Raw genomic sequence first — 20749 nt, 5'->3', positions numbered from 1 at the left:
TAAATTGTGAGTGTTAGGGAGAAAGAGCACAGTAAATGACTGTTCACTGCTTCTTCTAATACAAAAAATAGAGGTCATCAAGCAAAGCTAACACGTGGCCGTTTCAAAATATAGTGATTCTTCACATAACATATAATTAAAATATGAACCTCCTTACCCCACAGGATGTTGTGGATGATAAAATTGTATGTGAGTTCAAAGGCAAGGTTCAGAGAAGAGGAATTCACTGAGGAACACCAGCCTGGAAACCACCTCTGGCTCAGCAAATCCCTGAACCACAAATTGTTGGAGACTGGGAGACTACTTAGGGAAGTATCACCATATGCTTGCCCTGTTCTAATATTCTCTCCCAGCTAATGGCAAGGGATTAGGTCAGGAGTGCCTTCAGTCTCTTCAGCAAATGCTGTTTCTATGTTTTATGTTCTGGACATGATGCTGTGCAGAAAAAGCACATCAGACTCAATAGTTTTCCATTTGCTCCCTTAAAAATGTGCCAAAATTCATACAAAGTTCCAGACAATATCTTGTCTGTCTCTTCCATGGCTGTATTTGCTGCAATGGAGCTGTTATGTGTGGGAATTGTATGAGCATTACACTGCATTATTTTATTATAAAGAAATAATTTGGTTATTGACAAACATCGATGGAAAAGGTAAATATACTCTAATGGACCCATAATTCAGCAAGTGATTCAAAATTTGGCCTTGCACCATGATTCTGTAAGTAGATATTTATCTTTAGGCAGCCAGCTTTAGAAAATACTGAGCTAATATGTTTCCTCTGAGAAGTCTTAGCACTAAAAAAGCACATCTTATCCAATGTCAGGCATGAGGGAGAATTGGCCCTGTACCTCATAGAAAGCCAAGGAGGAAAAGGGCCTGTTCATCTTAACTTTAATACCAAATTTCCATCTGCTGCAGCTCGAAATTGCAGAGATATCACATGTACACAATAGGGATTTATTATAAAGGCAGCAACTCATCCTTAACCACAGCAATGATACTGGGCCTCTGTTATATAGCTGTCTTTAGTGTGTAGACATGCTGATATGTTTGCTCAATAAAATCCAGCTTTCAAGACATACTGTTAAGTTTACATGATCACCAGAGTGAGAGGGATAAAGCTGGAAAAGAAGAAAAGCAGAAGCGAATTAGTGCAATAAAGGCTAGGATTTAACAGACAGGGTTGAGTAAAATAAATGTGAAACAACAGGTGTCACTGACTCTTATCAGCATTTTTAATTAACACCTGTTTTTAGCCCAGAGTACTTTGGAAGAGTATGTTGGAGTGTGTCTGTATTTAAAGATAAAGATAGGCTGTTGAGAAGTTACTAAGTAGTGAGAGGTTGGAGGAATGAAGAGGTTTGGGGGTGGGGGAAGCCTCTGTTTGCTGGGTGGGTGTTGCTTGCAGCTTAGGGAAACCTGAAGGAAAGCCATGATGATAAAATTGCAAGGTAGGGAAATACTGCTATGGCAACAAAATATATGTTCTCTTGAAGGAAAATGAGTATGAAAACGGAAATAAGAAGTGTAGGAAATTGAAAGGAAGTACAGATTACAAGACAGGATCTACTTTAAAAGATACAAATTGTAATAGTTTCAATTTATGTAATAATATTTTATGACGGTAATCAATTTCTGTTATCCAGACTTTTATGGCACCTGCTCTGGAAAATTTTGGAAGACTTGTCAGATGTGAAAGTATTCTCATTCACAGTAGTAAGGGGATGCAGCCACACTTTTCAGTGGCCCATCCTACAAGAACCCAAGCCAACAAGAATGACCAGCATCACATGAGAAGTGTGTGGCATAAATGTTCATAGAATCAGGATCTTTAAACAAATGTTTCTTGGTATGAGGCAGTTCCAGAGTGTTACAGTAGTGCTGGTTTGTAATTAACTCGAGCAAAGTTCAACAAATAAATTACATATCTTTCTTTATACCTAGACCCACTGCTTTTTCTAGAATATTTCATACATCTAAACTATTTCTTGCTAAGTGTGTATTTTAAAGGTTTAAATTATCCCTAATTATTAAATTACTTCATTAAAAAATCAACTTGGTTCACTTGAAAAACTGACTCAAAATTCTCTCTTGAGAAGAAGTGTGTAAGGCAGTCACCTGAACTATTTCACTCAAAAATACATATTGGTTTCCAAGAGCAGAATATCATTCTAGAAGATAGGAATCACATGCAAAGATTATTAACTTTTTTTATGGTTAGTTTGGGAACGACCTCAAGATTCACAACCAGTTAAAGCCCTCAAGGGCTTTCTCTGGCCAGAGAGTCATTCTGTCTGGCTCCCCTTATTAGCTTTCTCTTTCTTCCTATTTTTTTTAATTTGGTTTGCTTGTTTGCTTTCTTGCTTCAAACCAGAGGGTACCCTTTGATGTGAAGGGCATTCAGTTCTACACCCAACAATCTATTAATTTATGGGTGGACTTCCTTTAGGTCAGAGATATGTAACTTTACAATATCTTTCAAGTGACTGAAATTTTGGGTGCCTTGAGATACTTGTATTTTTGTATTAGTATACTGTATTTTCTCATGGCTGTTCGCTGACTTACCTGAGACCTATTTGTGTATGACCTTTGAAAGGTTCCATAAGGGAGTTGTTTTTAAAGAAGTCACTCAGGCCACAAATCCAGCATTTCACTTAACATGCCCATATTTAGGGCCCATGGAAAATTATAGGTCATAAACCCATGCATTAATGCTTTGCTAAATCTGGGCCTGAAGGGATGTATAGATTATGCCTGGACAACCTTTAGAGCTCCTACATCTAAAATACAATTTAGGATACAATTTAGGAGATTATCCCCTTGACTCACACACACATAGACCCAGTGGCTGTTTCTCCATTAGCCTTTGGTGTGCTCTGCAGCACTTTCTCTTCGTCGGTATCTTAGAAGGTAACGAGGCTGTGAACCCTCCTCAGAGGTTTGTGTGTCCTGTTCAAAGGAGCTCATAACCTAAAAGTATAGTGGCATAATAGCAGCAGGTTGGCAAAATAATACTGCTGGCATCTCAGAGGGTGGAGCTTTCCAATGCATCCATTGATCCTTCTGCCACTTCCCTACTAACTTCCAAAATCATTGGGGAACCTCAGCCAATTTAACACAGGGAAGAATTCTCAGAAATAAGCAAATGCCTGCAAGTTTTGTGAAAATCAGCAACCAGTTGGGGTTAAATAGAATGCAGGAGGTTATCTGCGTCCCAAAAAGCTACAGTGAAAGTTCAGCAGATAGAAGTTCTGCCAATCAAGAACACCGAGCGTGGTCCACATGGCCTCTTGTTCAAACCTCGGGTGGGAGGGGGCCGTGGGTGCCCTGCTGGGAGGAGGACAGTGTTGTCTGGAGGATGTTCTGGCAGGCTACTTTTGGGAACAGGAAGAGTTACTGGGCTGAGCCTGTGTAGGAGGAAGCACAAAATAGGTTCTTTGGAGAGGTCCCGGTCTTCAGGCTGCTTTCAGTTTTCTACAACCACCTTATTTAAAATAGGGCATCCTACTGAACTCATTAGGGTAAAACCATTTCGGATTTTGGTTGACTTTTGCTTACAGTGAGTTTCTTTCATTGTTTATCTGGGTTTTTTTTTAAAAAATATGAGATCTTGATATATTTATTCCTCTCCAGGAACTCTTAAGTACTACTTTTTCAGCCTTCAATATAAAATGCAGGATATAAACCTTTGACTAATACTATGCTTTATGTATAATGGATTACACAGCAATCTAAGTCTTCAGAATTTACTGAGAATTTACATTAAAGTATCTCATTGGAGCTCGATAGAATTTCTAGGTTGTCATTTTAAGGACCATTACACATGAGAATTTTTCCTGTGAAATATAGAAGTCCTTTTAGCCCTGGTTTTGTAAATAGGCTCTGAAGCTGACATAAAGTTACATGCCTAAATCAGTGGTGTTGTGTTCAACAGTTGGTGAAAAACTAATCTGTCCCCATTTAAATCAACCACTTAGCAACCCAGCCACGCATTTTTTAGGTTCTTTAACCTGATAATCTTTAATTATTCTGGCTTGGAATTCCAAAAGAATGGGGTTCAGAGTCATTTTGCAGATGTTATTCTTTTTTTTAATATTGTCTAATTTAAAAGGAAAATATTTCAGATAATAACAACATATTTTGAGGGGGAAAAAAGCATGAAAATCATTTCTGTTCCAAAAATTGCTGATATGAGAATTTATGAGGAAACAGCTCCTTTTATGAATAATTATTATTATTGTGTTTAAGAAATGGGCAAGATGCCTAGAAATTGAATGAAAGAATGAGCTATTAAATTGAAATATTAAATGAAATAACTGAATTAAAAGTGATCATGTAAGCCCAGCAGTAAATGTTGGGAGCTGTAGCTGATTGAACATATTTTCATCATCTGTTTTGTATGCTTAAATACAATTGCTTGATGTAAGTAAACACTTGATTGATATTCTGAATACTTTAAAATCTGCATATGCATCATGGAATACTGAACAATTAAAACTTAATTTCAGTGTAGTTTGATTACATGTAAATTATTTCAATATTCATTTTTTCCTGTTCTGTTTGCTCAGTGCATATTTAATATCCACTTTTTGAATGCATATCACTCTTGATTGGACTGTGAGATGAGGAGGACTCTGAAATTTCTTCCATTAAAAAGGATTGCCTTATAAATATTATTTGTGCCACAGCTCTTCCCCTGCAGATTATTTTCTAAATGTTGTGTACTCTTATTGAAGACAAGGAAAAAGCTGCTGCAGCCCTCCTTTATCAGCCCAGCACAAGGAATATGCTTACATGGTCGATGAGCATGTCTAAGAAGGCTTGTTGGTTGTAACTAGTCCCTAAAGAAATGTTTCCATCTTTTCTGCACTATATTGCTTGCCTGCATGAGCACCCTCTCCCTTCTCTTCCTCCTCCCTCCACGTGATTTTTATTTTATTTTTCTGGTTCTTGGAGGTCTTACAAGACACTTGAATATTATGGTTAAATATTACAAGTGTTTTCAAGTTGACCATTTTCTGTCTGAAAAATGTTTCTCTATCTTTAAGTGACCACATTCAATTTAGGAGTTGTGGAATACAGATGAAAAAATTTTGCCTTTTTACATATTTGTAGAACATTTTCTAAAAACCAAAGAGGCTTCTTGCCCCTTCTCTGCAGGCTGCAATCCATACACATTTTTTTGATCAACTGTGTTTCAAATTACTGTATTTCTGAACAGCCAACAGAAGGAAATCCCAGACATTTGATTCTCTTATTATTTATGCCAGTGAGAATAACCTTTCTGAAGTTACAGATAACATTATATTTTTTATTACTATTTTATTTTATTTTATTTTATTTTATTTTATTTTATTTTATTTTATTTTATTTTATTTTATTTTATTTTATTTTATTTTTCTATCCTGGCATCTTTTCAGTTAAGTCATATTCCCAAAATACAGGCAGGCAGCAGGTTTGTCACTTCACCATGGAAGGCAAGTCTGGATTCCTCTCTGCCTTGACCATTTTTGACCTACATGCCTGTTGTTATATTAGTCCCATTTCCCTTTGATTTCCTTGCCCATACTAACAGATTTTTTAATACAGTTTTAGAATACATACAGAAATGCATATAATAAAAATATTCTTTAGTTATGTGAGAATTTGAAGTTAATGTTGTATTCTGCTAAATGGCTTGCAGGGAAATGTTTTCCTGTGTCCTACATAGTTAATTGCAGTTTCAGAGTTCTAATCTTGAAGGTCATATTTCTGTTGCCTGTCATTTTGACCAAACAAGTGACTGAACTTCATGGTTTGCAGGTGGATTTCCTTATCTCTCTTTTTCAAGAGACATATAAGTCTTGATTGTTGGAGTTCCTGTGAACCAAGCAACAAGGGGCAAGGAGGAGGAGGGGGTGGGAAGACACTGTTCAACACAGGGCCCTGGAGATTCCATTTTGGAGAGCAAATATTGTACCTGGTGACTGTAGCACAAGAACAAAAGGGGGAAGGTTTTACTTGGGGTGTATTTTGTTTGTTGGAGGAGCTGATAAACTGTTAAGTGAGTGTGCTAACAACAGTAAGAGACCTTCCTAGGATAAAGCATGCTTATACAACAGGCATTATTAGCTCGAGGTTGGTCTCATGCTATATAGACCTCTCTCTAATGGTTTCTGTACATTAAAACCAACAAAACTTTCATAACAAAGGGTTTCAGAATAACAGTTATGTTCTTATAAAGTTAGGTTAAAAAATGCTGGATATTCCTGACGGATTTAATACTGTTGGCCAAGCAAAAAATACTTGTCACTCTTCTTTGTAACGTCTACCTTCTTTTAAAGCAATTCAATTTGTAATAATTTATGAAGTAACTGTGATTGTTATTTGCAAAACTTTTGGTTTGTGAAGAGTATTTCTTAGATAGTCTCTTTTTCCCCTTTTTTTCCTTAGTACAGATCTGAAAATAATGAGTTAACATCACACTTCTATGAATAGGGGCCATAATGAGACTGAAGTATGTATGTTGATTAAAGAAAAAATAATTGAAATCTTTGTGAAACTGCAAAGAAATTACAGCCTAAGGGCATGATTCTGTTCTGCAAGTCAATCAAATGAGAAAGTTATTTTATATTTTTTGGTTGCAGGCATTTTTTCCTTGGCTAAAGCAAATGTCATTCAAATAGTCTATGTAGTGATAACTTTGGAAATACAAAATAATGATACAGACATTCTTTTTAGCCAGTCACATTGCTGGTTTCTGTTCAGTTTCCAATTTCCTCTCTAAGTACTAAGAATGTATATTTAATCCATAATGGAAAAAAAATATGCCAGGAAAAAATATAAACATGATAGCTGTTCAGGATACACATCTTTTAACATTTACTTACTTTTCTTAATTAAAGTATAGCTTCAAAAGCATCATTGCAAAACCATGTATTTTGATGGAAAATCTGTCATAGGAATCATGTTGAAAACTTCAGATGCACAGACAGGCATGAGAAAGTGGGGGTGCACTGCCTGTTCCCTGGCAATCAAGAGGTTAACTTTGATTTATCTCTTCCCCTCCCTTAAACTGGTTCTGTGAGGAGGGCTGCAAATTAGTACTTGGAAGGCACAGCAGGGAGATTAGCTTTAGGGAGGGAAGGGCTCCCCACTCCAGCTCTTAGGAACCTCACCTGGAGAGTGCATTTCCTTTTCTGCTTAAGCTAACATATTATGCCTTCTTGTCACGAATGTTATTCCTTGAGGAAAAGTCCTCTCTGGTTCTATCTTGCAATCTGATGAATCATTCCAAGTGTGTGGTAGAAGAGAGGAGAGCGATAAGGCTGTAACAGGAGGGAGCCAGGAAACCGCTGAGGCTGTGGCTGGGAACAGGAATCCTGGTGTGGTGCATCATGTGGGATTACTTTACCCAGCCAGGGGAAGGAGGATTCCCATCTTTCCTCTTGTCCACACCGGCCTGAGGAGGAGCTGCAGCACTGCCCACTGTTTCCTATGACACCACCAAGGTGCAGTGCTGTACAAATTCTGGCACCCTGTGATGCTGTCTGACAATATTCATTTGACAAGCACAGCCTACATCTTTCTAACCCTGAGAAATCACAATGCTTTTTTTTCCCCACTGGGGCAAAAAAGTCATCTCCTTCCAAACCTCAAGTGTCTACAACTGTGTCTACAATCCATTGTTGAAATTGTTAACAGATGGAAAGGGAAATTTTCCCACTTCATAATGGGACAAATAAAAAATTGTTCTATATGGAATCAATCTTCTACCTCCCAGCTGAAAGAAAATTGGGGTATTTGCATTTCTAAAACTAATCACCAAGCCTATTTTCGTAGCTAATTTTAAACAGTTAAAAATGTGCAATAGAGGAAAATGTGTACAGATAGAATCACTTTCTCATAATACAGTGTCACATAATGGTTATCTATGCCTAGTATAAGTGAGACATTAGCCCAATGCAGAATTTTCCATTGGCATTAGCATTTGCCAGTGCAATGTTGATTCAACCAGATTGATGGGACTCAACACTGAACCACTTGGTGAAGGTTTTAAACAATGAAGAAGATTAAGGGTGGTCACTGTCCTAACTCACAGTTCTGCAATGTGACTATGAGCTTATCAGGTTTCCCCAGTAAAGCTTTGGCATCACTTTTGGTGAGCATTGAAGGACTTTGTCCATGAGCAAAATTTGATGCAGCTCTTAAGTTAACCTCAGCAAGTGACATGTTTCTGTTTTCTTTCAGGTATCAGAGGTTTGAAAAAGCATTTCTGCTTGCTGTTGACATCGGTGCTCGGGACCTGTTCATGGTGAGTTGTTTCTGGAGACAGAGTCTGTTGGAGGATATTATTTGTCAGCTTTTGCACACATTACAACAGTTCCAGGTCATTTGCAGCCTAGGACACATACTGAAGACAGAACTTTTCTACCTTTGACATCATGAAACTCATCAGTAGGAACTGAGTATCTTCAGAGTCACTGACATTTTCCCCAGCAGGGCCTACAGGCTATTCTTAATTTTCCAGGAATTATTGTACATGTTTTTAAACTTTCCCTTTCTTCATCTGACCTGATGTGAGTGAATGTCATCTTTCACTCTAATAAGCTTATACATTTCTAATCTGTTCCTTTAAGTCCAACTGCTGAGCCCTGGTCACAAGAGCTGTCCATGTCCTGGGGATCCTGAATGCTCTTAGTTTGTCTCTTCTTGTTTTGTGAAAAGTGACAAATTATGAACGCTTCTGCTGGTACTTTTAAAACAACAAAGCTCAGCAGCATCAACACAAGAGTTTTAACATTTCATGCACACTCTGCCTCCTCCCATTTAATTAGCTACAAAAGTAAAATTAACCAGCTCTTAAAAGGTCCTCTGTGTGAGCACTGCAGGAGGTTCTTGTTTTATAAGATCTTGCACCACAATGTCACAGTGAGGTCAGATGGACAAAGCCAGTCGTGCTCTCCTAGTCTCTCAGCATGTTGCTGCTCCACAGCTGATTTCATTGTTTTCAAAGAAACAATAGGAAAGGGCTTGTTGAAAAAAGGCCCTTTGAACGATTCGTTTGCTTGACTCTTTTGCATAATGAAGACATTCTGTTGTTTAAATTAAGCTTTGACACTAGATGTTAATATCATTTATCCCATTAAGTCACTTGCCCTGCTAGTTTGATCTTGATATTTAAATTGTATGTTAAATTACACAATTAAATCCTGCTTTTAGGGGTTATGAAAATTCCCTTCTAATTATATAAAAAGTTGTGTGAACCTTTTGATGTTTTTTTCACAGCTCTAATCATCTGGCTTGTTCCATCTAATTAGAAAGATGTGAATACTGCGATAAACTTTCCTAAGTATGCATCAAAAGAATGTGATGGAAATGTCAGACTTTTAGGAAATTCATTACATGTTCTATGTTTACTCCTCTTGATTTTCTGTCTTTTTAGATCATCTCTTTCCTTTTCTCTCTTTATTGGATGTAACCTCTTCAATACAAATTTTTTGCCTAATCATGCTAAGCACTGCTGCAGCCACATATAAGATTCAGACTGTAGCATGTGTGGAGCAGATTAAAGCTTTTTGTCAAGGGCTCTCCCAGTGTACAGATAATAAATATTCCCTAATTTTAGCCATTCTGACAGAATAAATGTCCCAGCATTTGCATTAAAGGCCTTCTCTCATATGACTGAGAGCATTTTCTATGTGATCTGTTTCTCTTTCCTTCCCTCTGCTGACAGCAGGATTGAGGGGGTGCCTCTGTGCCACGGTGGGAGACATCAGGGTGGTAGACACCAGCTGGGTCTTGAGATGGGTGCACAGCTGCTAACAAGAGGGACTGTCAGTACCTGACTCCACAGGTGATAGATAACACGTTCTACTCTCAACAAAAAGTCTCTCCAACTTTCTTCAAGAGGAGTTTCACTGTTCACAAAGCAATTAACTCCATCCTTTCCTACTCTTTGCCTTTCCTTTCCTCTCTCAACACCTACTCTTTATTTCCCATCCTACCAAATGCCCTTAAATGTAAATGTATATTTCTGAAAGGTTCCTCCTGGCTTTTGTCATTGTGGGATCAAAACCAGCTCTTTAATGTCCTCATTCTGCTTGCATTACCTTTGAAATTCCTCATAGTTGCCCCTAAATTATGCTACAAGCAGCACACATCCCTGCCTCCTCTGGGGAAATGTCATTTTGCTAATTCATCATCTAAGTCAGTCACTAATGAACAAACTTTACAATAAGCTAACATGGTACTGCTACAAGTCCACTAAGTACAGGACTCAAGAAGTTTAAACATGCATAGGTCATTAAGAGTATTTATTTGTGTCACGGTAATTTCTAGGGAATTTGGCTTCATTGTGCTTAATACCATGTGAAAATTAGATAACCTGTTCCCTGAAACCTTACAGTCCTTCTAGGTATTAGTATAACAATGCTACTGCTAAGCAAGGATTGTGTATCCCTCACTTCTGCTTAATATTGAATGATTCCTATATATTGTTTATGTAGGGCAAAATGCAATTACTAATATACAAATTGATTTTGCATATATTTAAAGCAGTTTTATCCATTTTTAAAACCTCAGCTAGCTCTTGGAGTCACCTTATTCCCAATTAATTTAATGAGATTTCAAGAAGAAATAGTAGTCTAAATAAAGTTACCTGATGACATAAGCAAAATGAGAAAGAGAAAGATCTGTTTATTAAAGGGGAGCAGAGAAGAAACGAAAAGGAAAGGATAGAGAGGAATAGATACAACAGAGGTTGAGGAGCATGCAGACATTGACCCATCACCTGAGACTTCTGAGAAAATGTCCTATATCTTAGAGAATTTACCCTGAGCTTCAATTTCACCAAACAGGGCTCTACAGCCTTCCCATTATTTGTTTTGAGACTGCAAAGAAGTTTGAGAGAGAGCTGTCTGAGGGCTAATTTCTTTCAAAGAAATGAAAAAGAAAAAACAAAAAAGGCTTACAGCTATAGCTATAGCATCACTAGATGATGCCATAGCAAGACACATACACTGCTGTGTCTCTCCCTGAGCTTTACCCTTGTGTCACATCCAAGTCCATCAATTAATATCATCTCCTACAAAGTTCAAAAAGAAAAATAAAATAACTGAAAAGGACATAATATCAAGAACAACAGCTCCATGTATTGGACAGTGACTGATCCAATCTGTGACAGAAAAGATCAAGCAGTGGAAAGGTTGTTAGCTTGAAATGCTTTTATAGTGCAGTCCAACTCTCAGCTGCTGAAAATTCAAAAGGCTATCCCATGTACCAAAGGTAGCAAAAAATGCAAGGAAAAGACACTTTAATAAAACTGTCAGATCTTAGGTGATACACTGATGAGGAAAGTGCATGCTTCGAAGAAATGTTGGAGTGTTGCCCAGAAATATCCTATAGACAAATGCACATCGTGTTTCAAATGACTTCTGCTCACCAACGGCCAGCTCTGTGAGTCACAAAGGTGAGGGGGAAAGGGAAGTAGTCCAAAAAGTAAGCAAACTGTTAAATGATAAAATAAAACCCTTTCAGCAAGCTCCTGATAAGCAGCTGGAATTTGTTTTTATTGTCACCATTGTGTTTGAGAGAGATGTGATCTTTGGACTTATAAATTCTTACGTAATTGTGTGAAAAAAATCTGTTATGAATATTCAGATAATTTAATTCCTTTTTTTCCTGTCATTCTTTAAAGCACCCTGTAATCTGGTGCTTCTTTTCTGGTTTTTCAGTTTTCTAGTTTAATCTACTCAGAGAGTTATAAATTCTTAGAAAAATCACTTATGCTGGTTTATTTGAATGAGAAACACCTAAATTAGATCTGAAATGGTCTAATTAGGAGATTTCATGTCTGTAATCTTTTCTCTCTAAAGCTGATTTAGAGATGAGGCAAAGGCTATTTTTTATTGTTCTTCATTACCAGCAACTTGAGGAACAGCAAAGCCACTTGCCAACCTACTACAAACCTTTATTTCTTACAAGGCCCTTGTTAGTTAATGATGGATATGTAACACCTTTACATTTTTTTACTCAAACCAGAAAATGGAAAAAACCAAGACCTGAAATAACAGCTGCTTTAATACACAGAGTGCACAAGCTCTTCACTGACAAAACTTCATCATTTTCTGCGGTTGTTTCCACTCCATCCTCGAGCTTACTATTTGAAATTGCACAGAGGTATACAATACTTCTCATAGTTTAAGCTACAAAAAAACAATCATTAAACATTGTCAGAATGTATTTTAAATAAGTCTGCCTGTACATCTGAATCTCTGTAAGTTCAGACTTGTCCAAGAGCCCTTGGGTCTTCTATTGTTATCTAAATAAGGCGACAGTATCTGCTGTTTAATCTTCATAGAAATCATACCTTGCTGCTCAGGCCTTTTTCTCCTGACAACCAAGTTAGACCTACAAAGAGAGGAAATACAGAGTTCACCACAGGTTCATAACCCATTACTCTGCTCCAAGACATTTGCACATTTTTTTGGTCACACCTGTGTTTGTGATGAGAAGACACTGCTGTCTCCTGCAGACTCTGCAGATCCTGCAAGTCAGTTCCAGGCTTTCCTGCATAATCATCGCAGTTTCTCTAAGATTTTCACTTTTGTTTTAACATTCTTGTTCTTGTTTTTAAATGAGGGGTTACTGAAAGCAGCATGTCTTTCTCCTAACACTATTACTCTCACTTTCTTCATCTAAACATGTCTTTCTAGAGTAAAGTCACTTTTCCTGTAAGAGTTTCTGTTGATATTGATGCAGATGGCAGTAAACTCACATCAAGAAGAATGGTTTCACCTGATATCTTTCACATTAGGGAGAACACTGTTGCTTTTATGGCATGCAGAGGTCAGTATTTCCAGCAAACACTTCTTTTCTCTTTTAATTCCTGCAAGCAGATGGCTTCCAGAACAAAGGAGTAACTCAAATCTTTGGATGTCAAATGGCATCTTCAACAAAGTAGTGGGGGAAAAACTTTGGCAACTGTTGTTGGATTTTTCTCACTTTCTGTGTCACAATTAATGCACAGAGCAGCACGTGTCTGTGATGCCAGAAGAGGAGGGGATTAATTGTCTCTTGATTAATGGTCAAGAATAAATTTTTATTTTTTGAGGACCAAAACCAAGGGCAGCGAGAGAGTAGTTTGTCTGCAGGAATATATTCTCCCACTAAGAGCTCCGTATGTAGTACAGGTAGTTTTCACCTCAAATATTAATACGCAATAAAAAGCCTTGACTTTTGATAAGGGCATGCAGTGATGGGACAAGGGGGAATGGCTTTAAATTGGCAGAGGGCAGGTTTAGATTGGATATTTGGAAGAAATTCTTTCCTGTGATGATGGTGCGGCCCTGGAACAGAAGTCACCCAGAGAAGCTGTGGCTGCCCCATCCCTGGAAGTGCTTTAGGCCAGGTTGAATGGGGCTTGGAGCAACTGGTCTAGTGGAAGGGCAGGTTGTCCCTGCCCAGGGCAGGGAGCTGGAATGAGTTGATCTCTTCTAACCTAAGCCATTCTATAATTCTGTATAATAATAACACCCCTGCTGCAGCCTCTGTTTTTGACTCTATATAAAAGACTAGATCCAGAGTATTAACAACTATTCTAAATTCTAGACATCATTTTTGGAAAGCCCCTTGTTGTTCAGGAGTGACTCAGGAATCATGCCAACCCTGTGGATGTTAAAGCCACTGAACAGCCACTGTTGCTCTTATTGCTTCCAATGTCAGCACAGGGAGGACCATCACCCTCTTACCCACAGAACAGTGAGGGTAACAGCCTTCAACAGTGAGTGTATGACAACATTCAGACAAAAATTAGTCCTTAAAAGATGGAAACCTTCAAATCATAAAATCATTATGGTTAGAAAATTCCTCAAAGGTCATTGAGTCCAACTGTTAACCCATTGCTAACAGGTCCACCACTAGCCCAGGTCTCTAAGCAACACATCTGCATTTAGCATGCTCCAAATAGAGGCTGTCGGCCAAGAGTTTTCCAATACTTCAGATCTGGTTTACACAGAGCCACCTCCTATCAACATTCTTTTAATTCAACAGAAGTTATGTTAAAAGTCGACAAATTGGTTTCTTTCATACACTGAGTCAATAGCTTTGCTTTTATCAGTGCCTGATTGGTCAGTGTTTTATTCATTGCTGTATTCAACAGCACAAGTAAGGAAATATATTTGCGTTGGAGGGAATTAAAATGTAATGGTAGGTTCATCAGTTCCATCTGTGTTTGTGATCTAAATAATAAAAGAACCTCTTTCTTTCAAAATCCCTTTTGTTGGTCCTTTGAGATTCATTTTAGATTAATCTTTTTTCTTCTTTATTTCCAAAGGACATCCATTACCTTGCTCTAGATAAGGGTGAATTGGCACTAGCTGAAGTGGCAAAGAGAAAGGCTAATGACATTGATGCAGAATCAATAACTACTGGAATTGGTAAGAATTAATGGTGTCTAAAAAGCCCTTTTGTTTTAATCAATACTTGTCCTGTAGAACATGTTGTTATATTTGTAGAGGGGTTATTGTTTTGATTGCATTGTTTTCTTTGAAAGTGAGACCGGATTTTCATTTGTTTCTAAAGAACATTATTTTTATTCCTAACTAAAGGAGGCTTATAAAAATCACACAGCTTTGCCTTGCAGTACCCGTGTGAGGATAGCTATGAAGCAAAAAGATTTATACTGTGGCTATATAGAAAATTTCAGGCTATACAAACTGAACTGAGTGCAAGAGGTAAGGGACTGAGTATGAAAATCTTTGTTCATATCAACATTTAAGGCCAGGCACGGCAATTTGACTGACCTCTAAATATTTGCTGGTGCACACTGCAGCCACATCCAGCATTGATACTTTGGCAGCGCTCAAATGGAGCATTTACTGATGTGAGCACAGCTTCACATCCTGGCTTTAAAGCAGCAGCTTTGCATGAAGTGGGATTCTTGCCATTCCATAAGGAATAGCAATGCTAAAGTTGCAGTGTGAGATTAACAGCTGAAACACAAATGACTTTTCATGCAGGGGAACTCAGAATTCATTCACTTTCTCCTTGTGTTTCCTCTGAATTGACATGAAGAGATGCAAGTACATGAGGCCATTCTGATTTCATGGCTTATAGCATGAACCAAGAAGAAGGTGTCTGGAGACAAAGGGAAGAAAACCCACAAAGCCTAAAATTGTTTGTATAAAATTTGCACAGTTCTGTTTTTGCTTATTCTACTGCATCATTAGAGGAAAGCACTGAGCGCCAAGAAGTAGAATAGGATTAAAGCTCAGAAGGCTTTTTTGTGAGCCAGTCACAAAACCTTTAAGACCTTGGGTAACCTGGGATTCTTTTAGAGCTGTACATCTCCCTGCTTACCCAGAGCATACAAGGGAATGCCACTCCTGTACCTAGAAATACAGAGGCCATATATGCATTTATGTGCCTATTTCTATAGATTGTATAAATCCATGACTTTCAAGGCTACTGCAATACAGTAGCACCTCCTTCCCTCTCCAGAAGAATAGGAATCAAGAGGTGCCTCTTCTGAACTCTTCTCTTCAGTCTTTCATTTTCATGCTCAAGTCACTTAAAGCTATTTTTCCACCATAACTGAGTTTTTGGGCAAGCCTTTCCACCACTCGAGTTCAAAAAATTCCTGACCTGTTTAGGTTATCCCTTAATGGGCACTTTAAAGTGCTCTTCTCTTTTCTCTTCTCCTCTCCTCTCCTCTCCTCTCCTCTCCTCTTTTCTCTTCCCTCTTAGGTACTTATGTGCTGCACCAAATATAACTGAGATGCCCAGGACTTGCATCTGATCATTATTTTTTCTTTGACACTTAACCCAGAAAATTTAAACTCTAATCTGTATCTTCATTTAATTCCTTGCAAACTACCATGATTAGTAGATTTCTGAAGCTGGGCTATTTGTAAATTTAGTGAGAGCCTTTTGTATCATTGTAGATGGACATGCAGGAAGAGGGGTAGGGAAAAGAACAGAGGTGATCACAGATGCCTTCCTTGCATATCAAATGCCATACACGTGTAACTACAATTCAGCAGTAAATGTGCAGGCACAAAGTCTTCCCCTCCTCCAGACCAGTCCTACAGTTACGTCTGCAATGCTCCATTAGCATAAATTATTAAAGTCATTTTATATGATAAAGACTTTTGCTGAATAATTAACTATCAGGATGATTTAAAGTACTTTTCAATGCCCCTAGGGACAAACTGTCACTGAGATTCATTCTCTAAACAGTAATGAATTTGCATCCAATTCATTTTGTATGAAAATAAACAGGAATCTCCCATGAGTTTGTTTCGCTGCAGATTCAGTCTCACCTTAAACATGTGAAATCTCAGCCACAGGTTTTGTTTTGTTGTACTTTATTGCAACGTCCCGTCTAATGATGTTTTTATTTCATAAACGGTTGTTGGCAAAAAAGTTGACATGAGGTATGAACTTCGTGGACCCAATGAAAACAAAAGATGATGAGTGCTTTATATGTAAATTGCTGTATCTTTCTAATACTTTGACAGGGGGAGAAAAAAAATCATGCCAGAGCCAGAAGTTTTAAAATGCAATTTCAAACAAGTCTGTGTCACTTGACCTCTTCCCAAACCCAGATCTCTTCAGCTGGTCCCTGCTCTCTGGACTTGGCAGCCACTCAGTTCACCAATGGTCACACTTCTCCCCAAACTTCTTGAACACCCACTTCAGGTTTTTACAAGGAGACAGAACCTAAGCAGCAAGGTGCAACCAGTACTATTGAGCTTATACTGGACACCTTTGCAATTTATTTCTTATAGATAGATAGATAGATAGATAGATAGATAGATATAGATATATAGATATATATCTATATATATATAAAGTGAACCATTGTCATATGTCAATATCTGATGAAATTTCCTGAGCTAGCCCATCCCCAAACCTCAGCTCAGCACTGCTTGAAAAGAAGATGAGTCAGTGCTTCTGGCTGATTCCCAAGCCTTTAAGTGTGCTCCATCTTGCCCCAGATAGATTTAATTTGTCAAGATATTTCTGTGTACAGGGCTCACTTCAAGCATAATGTATTTCAAACTCAGACTTCCAGGAAAGTTTCAAGCTCCTACAAATAATGTAGAATGGCAATATAATTAAAATTTATGGACGTCATCCAGAGCTCTATATGGGTAGATTCCTCACATATATTATACCAATATTTGTGTCAAGATAAAACTAAAAATAGGCTGATTTTTTTAAGGTTTCTAAATTTTGGCTCTTCTCAGTTCATCATCACATGATTGCAGTTTGCTGGACACTGTTTTGAAGAAGCCATCTTCAAAGCTGAGGAGCTAAGGAGGTCTGTGGGCATCTGGTAAAAACATCTGTAGACCTGCAGAGCACAGTAGCTTGGTGAGAATATTGCTGAGCAAGATGAAGCATCAGGTGAACTATGGTTTTGGCAGAATCATGTATTTTGTTCATCTGATTAAAATCTTCTGAGGATCAGTATTCTCATAAGATTTTATGTTTGACAGCCTGTGAAAATGCATCTTGAGGGATGAGAAGATTGAAGTGGTGGTATTGTATATCTCAGAAATGGCATTAGCTATCTCCTCTTTCCCCAATCTTATTTGATCAGCAGACCACTGGCCATGGATCTTGTGGTTTCTTCTTCCAAACATTTTCCTTTGAATTATTTCTGTAGTAGATCCACAAGTTCCTTAATGAGGTCAGGGAGTTCTCATTTAGCCTTGCCTGAAATGTATGCTGTGCACCTCATTTCACTTGATTAAAAGAGAGAATAAATAATTTATTCAATATTGGCATATATGTAGGTTACTAATAAATTCTGTTTATGAGCGTAACCTGGCATGTACTCTCCTGGAACAGTATTTTCTGTGGTGGGAGAGTGAGTCTGTTTGGTGCTGTAAAGTGTGGGTTGCTAATGTAAAACCTGAGTTGCAAAGAACTGACATGGCAGAGCCTGTTAAGAAATGCCATAGCTAATAATGATCATGGAGGTGAGGAGCTCAGCCCTTCAGACATCATTGCTCAATGAATATCCAACGAAGAGCATATGTAGGCAGTGTCAGAAAGTTTCCCAAGGCCAACTTCCAACAAATTACATTAGGGCCTAGCAAGGTGATTTTAACCTTCAAATCAACAGCTTTCACCCAAAAGGGATTCGTGTTGTGACAAGACAGATAACTGCTGCATAGTTGAAAGGCAAATTGGAAAACCTTGTATTTCTACTTAGAATTTCAGAATATTAGTAACTAATGTTTAGGCAACATTTCTAACAGAGGTATCTTAACAAAAACACTGATGTTCAGATAATTGCATTGTTCTGAAATGCTAGATGGGACTGACTAACATTTTGGTGGTTCACTAATGTCTTATGAAAGCACTTGAGGTTTTTCCATTTAAAATAGAATTTTAAAATATTTCTGGAAGTATTCCATACTGTTTGCAAGATAAGGAATCTTATCAGTTCTCACAGAGACTGAAGTCTAATTTCCCACAGTGTTTGTAAAAATGACATTTAAAAGGTAGGGACCCTAAATGTTCCACTTCACTAGCAAGGAACATCACCAGTTTGAACCCTAAGTGGAGAATTAATTAATTTTATCTTAGTTTTGTGGTAGTGTTTTTCATTGAATGGCTTACATGTTCTTTGTGATAATTAATAATGACACATCCTACAGTGTTTTGTCTGAGGTACCAGTCTGGTCTTGCATTACAGTCTGCCAAATCACTTATCATTTACTCAGATCTTCCCCTCTTCCTGACAGTCCAGGGGAGCCTGCTTGCATTTCAAGACCATGTTTGGAATTGTCCCCCTGTGTTTGTAACCTTCTCTGGCCTTGCATTAGCCTAGTTGGTAACATTTCCTTCTCCTCTGATCCATAATGACTCCTTTCATCTCTCAAGCAATATTCTTCCTCACCCTCACGTACCCTTTCTGACACTGATGGCAAAGCCTTCTTCATTTCCTGCTCTTCCTTGGCACGTGCAGCTTTCTCATGTCAACTATCAAGTTTCAAGTTAACTGAGAATCTTGGCCTTTATTTAATTACTTTTATTTTACTGTATAACATGTTTACTGCATGCTTCAAAGGTATTGTCCCAGACACAGCTGAGCTGTGATCTGCGAGGGCTTGGGGGACACCTATTCATACTAAAGTTTTTTTGGAGCCTGCCCCCTTCAGTATGAGTGTTAGATCTCCTATTTATTTATTTCTATTTTCAGTTTAAGTCAATCAAAACCTCTGGAATCAAACCTTTTGCTTTTATTTTTCTAATAATGTAACTTTTTCCCCAGAGAGCCAGAAAAACATTTTTAATGAAAAATGCTTTCTAAGTATGATTGGCAGTTCACCTATGGCAAGAAATTAGTTTCCACAAGCACCTTTTTAATTGTGTGCCACCCAAGATGAGTGTCTTTGAAGCTCCATAGTAATTTGGAATTATTTAACTGTGCTCATATACACACACTCTCTTGAACATATCAAGCCACACACACCAGTTGACACAGAGCCCACTAAACACAACGAAAGGACTTCTGCCATCTTCAGTGGGCTTTGGAAGGGGGTTTTAGCAAGCAACAATCTCATGGGTGGACATGGTATGACCAGAGCTGCTGCCATCTGCAAAGTCCTGGTTTGGAAGGACCAAGGTGTAGAGTGGCTTCAAGAGGAGGGAGCAGCAGCCAGCACTCAAGGCATTGTATCCTATTTTTAAATTTCCAGCGGCACTGAGGGTTTTACTCTCTTGAGGGTTACAGGCACTTACTGTTCCCCTCCTTGTGTTCTTTTCAAGAAGTGGAGTCATTTGTTTTACTTGAAGTCTACAGTAAGCCAAGCTGCTTTAGGCTCCACCTCATCTCACCTCTCCTCTTGCTTGTGTCATGATGTCAGGTTTGATCTATACCTTCCCATTGCTAGACAGCTTTGCCTAAAGTCATAATCCTCAGCCCCTAATAATTATGAGTACATCAAAGGCTAGTTGGTTTGTTTAGCTGCAGAGGTCTCCACAAAGATCTGTGTATCTTCACTTGAAAGAGATTTATAGTTTTGTGTCAAGCTTTAGAATTATCACGGCCTTCCATTTTTCCCCCTTCTTTATAGTGACATATTCTTGCCCGCTACAGAACTGATTTAAAAAGCACAACTATATGCCCAAAATGAGGACACCTTCTCCTTCATATTTTAATGATCCTCATATTTTGTAATGTCTGCTAGCAGTAAAATTATGCCCTATTGATTATGAAAAAATCTTACCAGAAGTCATAGATTTACTATTTTTTGCCAGTCTTAGGGACTTCCATTTTTTGTACCTGAAGCCACATACTATGATTGGTTTATTAAAAAACAAACAAGAAAAAAAAAATTCCAGTATTTCCAAATTCTGAAAACTGAAAGGAGTTGTCTGTACCTGATAGGGTTTTATTCTACTAACAAGTAGGACATTGCAAGGCATGTGAGGTCACTCATCTCAGATCTCTTCAGTATAATTCCATTTTATCCTTATAACCCCCAGCCAAGTTGATGCACACAGACAACAGTGAAGGATGACACTAATTACCAAGTAAACAACATATTTTCAGTGGCAACAGATCAAGAAGAAAGTTTCAAAAGTGAAAGGAATTTACAGAGCTACACCTTGGGGGAGGATGTAACACAATAAAGAATAGTTTAGCATAAAAGATCTCGGAGGGATGCCCATGGCATGGCATTGAAGTGAAGAGAAGCAAGTCAGTACTCAAGCTGTTGACATTGTAGCTAGGAATTTAAGTAGGA

The 20749-nt window shown here is 38.0% G+C and overlaps 1 protein-coding gene across 1 annotated transcript in view; it reads left to right on the top strand.

Annotated features, from left to right (window-relative positions):
- LOC120506817 (WD repeat containing planar cell polarity effector) overlaps positions 1–20749 on the top strand; it is a 147871-nt gene that overhangs the window by 96534 nt on the left and 30588 nt on the right. The window contains exons 14-15 of the mRNA XM_039718826.1: positions 8232–8295; positions 14317–14419. Of these exons, the coding sequence (XP_039574760.1) occupies positions 8232–8295; positions 14317–14419 (167 nt within the window). The remainder of the gene's footprint in view (positions 1–8231; positions 8296–14316; positions 14420–20749) is intronic.

This window comes from Passer montanus, unplaced genomic scaffold, assembly GCF_014805655.1.
Source record: "Passer montanus isolate IOZ18808 unplaced genomic scaffold, ASM1480565v1 scaffold40, whole genome shotgun sequence".
NCBI classification, from domain to species: Eukaryota; Metazoa; Chordata; class Aves; order Passeriformes; family Passeridae; genus Passer; species Passer montanus.
Note: the sequence above shows the minus strand (reverse complement) of the source record. Positions and strands in the feature narration are given on the sequence as shown.